General features: G+C 54.8%; 1 protein-coding gene across 1 annotated transcript; it reads left to right on the forward strand.

The window, feature by feature from the left end:
* Positions 1 to 578: 578 nt before the first annotated feature.
* Positions 579 to 4,061, forward strand: HOXB7 (homeobox B7). Its single transcript, XM_080826980.1, has 2 exons — positions 579 to 1,060; positions 3,198 to 4,061. The coding sequence occupies exons 1-2, from the start codon at positions 661 to 663 to the stop codon at positions 3,449 to 3,451; spliced, it is 654 nt and encodes a 217-aa protein (XP_080683106.1). The 5' UTR covers positions 579 to 660; the 3' UTR covers positions 3,452 to 4,061.
* Positions 4,062 to 5,939: the final 1,878 nt, after the last annotated feature.

Genomic DNA, 5,939 nt, shown 5'->3' on the forward strand with positions numbered 1-5,939 from the left:
CCGTGGGCTGGATCCCGCGCCTGTAGGAGCAGCCACGAAGCCTCACTGCATTCCTGCCTGTATGTCTGGGGGCACCGAGAGCGAGCAAGGAAGCCGGGCTCACCTCCGCTCCTCACCTCGGGAGGACTGGACCAAGTTCCCCCAAAGGCCCAGCCAGGCTGAACTGGCCCAGATTAATAAAGACGCGACCTGCCCCCACCCACCTACCCACCCAGTTGCGGGCAATCGCTGCATTTGTTTCTCGTTGGGTAATGGGGGGGGGCGGGGGGGTGACAACACGGATCGCTCGGAGGTTATTTATTTTCCCTGCCACTCAATCCTTTCCTCCCCAAATCTCGCCTGCAAGCTGCCTCCAGCCCAAGGGGGTCGACAGCGGCCCTTGAGCCCCCAGCCCCAATCCACAGGGCTTGGCTTTCCCATTCATTATTGATCATATTTTATAAATCTAACGCCACACAATTTTTTCCACATTACCGGGAGCCGTGGGGAGGCTGCCCGGCCATTGGCGGAGCGGACGTCACGTGGGTGGGGTCACGTGGTCCGGAGAGGAAAAAGGGGGTCCTTTTTGGTGTAAATCTGGACTCTAATTCTGTAATATATCAAGGAATCTCGTAAAACCGACACTAAAACGTCCCTGCCTACAAATCATCCGGCCAAATTATGAGTTCATTGTATTATGCGAATGCTTTATTTTCTAAATATCCAGCCGCAAGTTCGGTTTTCGCTACCGGAGCCTTCCCTGAACAAACTTCTTGCGCGTTTGCTTCCAACCCCCAGCGCCCGGGCTATGGAGCGGGTTCGGGCGCTTCCTTCGCCGCCTCGATGCAGGGCTTGTACCCCGGCGGGGGGGGCATGGCGGGCCAGAGTGCAGCCGGCGTCTACGCGGCCGGCTACGGGCTCGAGCCGAGTTCCTTCAACATGCACTGCGCGCCCTTTGAGCAGAACCTCTCCGGGGTGTGTCCCGGCGACTCCGCCAAGGCGGCGGGCGCCAAGGAGCAGAGGGACTCGGACTTGGCGGCCGAGAGTAACTTCCGGATCTACCCCTGGATGCGAAGCTCAGGTAACGCCGCGCACCGAGCCATCCCGAGCCGCAGTGGCCCGAGCACATTCCCCGGAAGGCGCCCCCTTCCCGGCCAAGTGCTCCTTTCCGCGTCCAGAGTGCTCCCGGTGGGAGGTCGGCCCTGGGGACGCGGCAGCCCCTCCGCCGCAGCCCGGCGCGCCGCTCCCACCCCCATTTTTTGCTCGGTGCTCTCAGGCTCCTTCTGCTCCCTCGGCGGATCTCTCTCCGCCGACGCCGTGGCGCTCCTAGCCCCCCGCCTGCCCCCCACCTTTCCTCCTGGCCTTTTAGCTTTAAATATTTATCAGCCGCGCCGGCACGGGCTGGAGACGAGGCCGTTTGTCTTGTGGAGGAAGGCTGGGGTTTGCAGAGAATAGCCATTAGGGTCTCTCCCCTCCCTTCTCCCTTCCCCCGCCGGGGATCTCAGCTCTGGGTGTGTCCCCCAGCCCCAGCTTGAAGGTCTGGGGGAGGGGGCCCGCAGCGTCGAGCAATTCTCCCCTCCCCCTTCTTTCCCAGCCAACCCCGCTCCCCCATTATTCCCTTCTGGACAATTAGAGGTGGGCTCTAGAGGCTAGGCGGAAGGAGGGGGTATGAGAAGAGATGAAGATCCAGCCAGGGACACAGAGCCAGAGAGGCAGGTGGAGAGAGGGGGGCTGAGGCCAAGAGAGATGAGGCTCCTGACCCCCCAGTGAACTTGGGAAGGGGGAAGCAGAACTAGAGAAGGGGTCAGAAGCCCCACAGGAGTATAGCTGGCTTCCTCAGGTGCCCTGCCTAGGGCTCCTAAGTGCCCCCTGGAGAACTGGCCAGCAAGTTTGCAGGTATCATTCCAGAAGGGTGACTGTCCTCTTAGGGGAGAGACGAGGACTCCATGGGAGCCGCATCATGAGTTAGAGAGTGCAGGCCACTGAGCAAGCTGTTTCAGAAGCCCCAAGAGACCCAGGCTCTGTGGGGTTTCCTGACTAGCTTGAACCAGACATCTTTCTTCATGTTGCCCTGGGCTCGGGGACCAACTCCAAGGTTCAAAAAGCCCAAGACTGTGGTCTGAGGCTCCCCAGTCCAGTCAGAAGGAGCCCAGCTCTTACACCATCAGTATTGGTGGTCACGGTCCCCATTACCTGCTCCATAATTCAATTGCCTTTCCAGTTGATTTATCAAAGCCCCAATTTTTCTGCTCGTAAACATTTCAGCTTGGCTTTTATCTGACTTGAAATTAGGGCCCCTAGGCCCTCCTCTCATGTCTACTTCCCAGGAGGGCTGGCACCAGCTCCTCCCCCAGTACAGCCTCCCCCAAGGCTCCTCAGGGTTTTGGCCTAACCTGGAAAGCTCACCTCTGCCCTTCAGCCCCCGCTCCCCAGATACTTCATGTTCCTCCCCAAACCAGGCTGCTGTCTCCCCTGTGCCTTCCTGGAGGCCCAGAGTCTGATTTGGAAAACTGGGTTGTCTGGGCAGGTGGGCAGGCCGGACAGCCTGTCCCTGTCTGAACCTGAGCCACTCACTGGAAAAGAGTCATCATAGGGCTCCTGCTCTCAGGCCAATTCCAAGCTCCAAGGAAATCTGCAGATTCTCACCTCCTCCTCATTCCACAGCAGGCTATGTGTGTGTGTGTGTGAGAGAGAGAGAGAGAGAGAGAGAGAGAGAGAGAGATTGGGTCTGTGAGCTTCTTTGTTTTCTTTCTTTTTGGGAAAAGCACCAAGGCCAGGCCTAGAGCCCCACTCCACCTGCATGGTTTCCATGGCCTCTTACCTAAAGATCCGTCAGAGTCTGCATCCAAAAGGGGAGTCTTAGGGTGCCTGGTCCCAGGGGTGATGGGAAGATTAACCTTCCTTCATCCCACATAACACCCCTCAGGTGCAGGGCCTTCAAAAGCTAACCGGTTAAATCTTGGGTTCAGGAGCCCTAGTCTGGAAGACTTTCCGGGTGGCCAGTGGGGACGTCTGCCTCAGGAGGCCTCTAGAAAGTCCTGCACGTTGAGGGAAGAGGGAAGGCACACGCTGAGGGGTGTGGAAAGTAAGACTTTGGTTTACTGGGGAAATGGGCTCTTCCACCCACTGACCCCAAACCTAAGAGTCTGTGAAGAGGTGAGCAGTCTTGTGGCTTTTCCCACACGCACTGATTATTCTCCTTTAAATACTGTGCGCAGGAACTGACCGAAAGCGAGGCCGCCAGACCTACACGCGCTACCAGACCCTGGAGCTGGAGAAGGAGTTTCACTACAATCGCTACCTGACCCGGCGGCGGCGCATCGAGATCGCGCACGCGCTCTGCCTGACCGAAAGACAGATCAAGATCTGGTTCCAGAACCGGCGCATGAAATGGAAAAAGGAGAACAAGACCGCGGGCCCTGGGGCCACCGGCCAGGACAAGGCGGAGGTGGAGGAGGAGGAGGAAGAGTGAGAGCCAGAGAAAGGGCAGAGAGCCAGAAAGGGAGACAGAGGGTTGAAGCCCAGCTCTGAGAACTGAACCAGGAAACTCAAATTAAATAGGGAGGGGGAAAACTATTTAAATAGTGGAAAGCAGTTTAAAATTTTTTAAGGAGAGACGGTGGAATTTTGGTTTCTTAACACTGAAAAACAAAAAGAAAAACAAACAAACAAGAAAACACCATACTACCTATAGAAAAGCCCGGTGGGTTTGTTTTGTATGCTATGGGAGGAACATCACCTACCTACCTGTCCTCTAGATTTTCTGCCTCCCCTTTTCTATGTCGCTATTGTAAGGTCTTTGTAAAATCTCGCTGTTTTGTAAGCCTCTTTCTTTGATGCTGTCTTTGTGCTCTGTGGGTCTGGACTAAGGTGTGTGGTTCTCTGTCCTCCTGAGCCCCCCCCCCCCCCGCCTTACCAGTAGCAGCACGGAAGGGGCCTTAGGGAGCCCCATGGACCCACTGACTAGCTCAAGTGTCCCCTCTGTGCCCCTGGCCTACCTGATGCTCCTTGCTTCCGCCAGCCCCTGTGATCCCCTTTACATTGTATGTGTACCTGAAGGATGGAGAAATAAAACACAATTTAAAAATGAACAGAGGACCTATTTTCTGTGTTTCCCTAAAGCTGGGGTGGGGGCTCTGGGTGAGCCAAGCATCCCAGAGCCCCTTGGCTCCAACTTCTGCTGCTGGTCATTTCTTTCTGCGCTGGGGTCTGTCCTTTTCCCCAGTGCTCCTGGCTCAGGGGCTGCCCAGAGTGAACCCCCATAGGACACACATACCTCCCTTTACATTCTTTTACACATACTGACATACACAAATGCACAAATCACACCTATTTACAGGCTGACATCACACGTAAGTAAATCTATACATTGTCACCTACAGTCACAAACAAACACCCCATATTCATATGTCCATAAATAAACACACAGGCATTTATTCACCCATCCCAACTGTACACTGGAATGCATGCATTCATGTTCACACACACTCACAAGTAAACACATTCACACTCACTCACAGAGACATTTATACATACCAATGTACATTCACACATCGGCTTATAAACACAGATTCACATTTGCCCCCAAGTAAACACATCCCTGAGCCCACAGGCTCAGTCACACACCCATTCACAAAACAAAACCCCCACCGTTTGCAAATTCTGCCTCATCCAGGCCTTCAAACCAGGCTGCGGCTTGGTGGTGCGGCTGGGGCACAAAACAGAGCTGAAATCCACAGTGTTAGGCCCACAGGAAGGAAGAGTGGACGGAAAGGGAAGGTGAGCACCCAGATCCACTCCTGCTTCTTGGGCGGCTTTGGGCAGAAGCCAGGCCGGCGAGCAGGCACTCCCCCGCCGGTCCAAAGAGTCCTCCAAACCGAGGGCGCTCCCGGCTTCCGCTCCCTCGGCAAGCATTTTCCGCAAGACCTACTCGGTTATTTTATTTCAACTTATTTTACTTCCATTTATCTCATTCTAAATTAACACAGCGATCCAAATAAAATGTTTGAATTGTGGGGGAGGAGTGGATGATCCCTGAGAACGGGATCCTGAGCGGGGCAAGGTTACCCGGCTAGTGTGGCTGCATCCCCGGCGGTTGCGAGCCCGGCCGCGCCCGGCGCCAAGCTCCGCCGGCTTCCTCCGCGCCTTGCTGCCCGCGGTCCGCGCTGCCGGCGACCTGGAATCTTCTCCAGAGTGCAGAGAAAGAGAGAAAAGGCAGAAAACATTTTTGGGGGGATGTTATTTCGTTTCCTGCATTTGGGCGCTGGTAGCTCAATTCAAAAATACAGGAATATTTCAGGGGACCTGGGAAACACGGGATGAATTTTGTTTGGTGGTGGTGGTGGGTTTTTTTTTCCCCCTCCAAAACACCCCTTGATTGAGGAACATAAACCTGGAGGACAGCACCTACGCATCTAGACCTGTGGAGCTGATTTTTAGAATTTATTCGATGATAAACCTTGGATTATTTAAATGCAAAGAACAGGTTTGGGGACAGAAAGGAGGAAGCAGGTTGGAATGGAACCACGTTTTAGAAGAATCTCTTTAATTTGAATTTGTAAGTAAAAGTCTCCTGAACCTGCAGTTTCCCCCATTAATGACCACAGAACCCCCAGGAGAGCACATGGAACTGTCACTGGGAACCTGGGTATGTGGGCATTTGGGCAGGAGAATCAGGGATCCAATCTCATCCTCTTACAATTTCTGGGGAGCAGAGGCAAGAACCTTGGCCTCTCTCAGGGCCGCCTCTCTTCCCCCGGCCAAAAAACAGGCCCTAGGGGACCTAGAGCCCCCACACCCGCAATGCTACAAGCCTCACAGGTGGGGGTCCCGCCATCTAGAGGACTGAGAATGAGGGGGGCATTCAGAGAGGGAGAGGGGGCACTGAAGCCTTCATTTTGCCCTGATGCAAGTGGCAATTCTGGATACCCGCCGTTACTCCCGACTCACCCCAAAACTGT

Source organism: Martes martes (genome assembly GCF_963455335.1).
Source record: "Martes martes genome assembly, chromosome: 16".
Taxonomy (NCBI): domain Eukaryota; kingdom Metazoa; phylum Chordata; class Mammalia; order Carnivora; family Mustelidae; genus Martes; species Martes martes.

Excerpts from the sequence above, each read along its gene's own strand:
- HOXB7 (XM_080826980.1), top strand. The coding sequence starts at position 661 with ATGAGTTCATTGTATTATGCGAATGCTTTATTTTCTAAATATCCAGCC. Across the intron at positions 1,061-3,197 it reads CCCCTGGATGCGAAGCTCAG|GAACTGACCGAAAGCGAGGC; the intron begins GTAACGCCGCGC and ends TACTGTGCGCAG.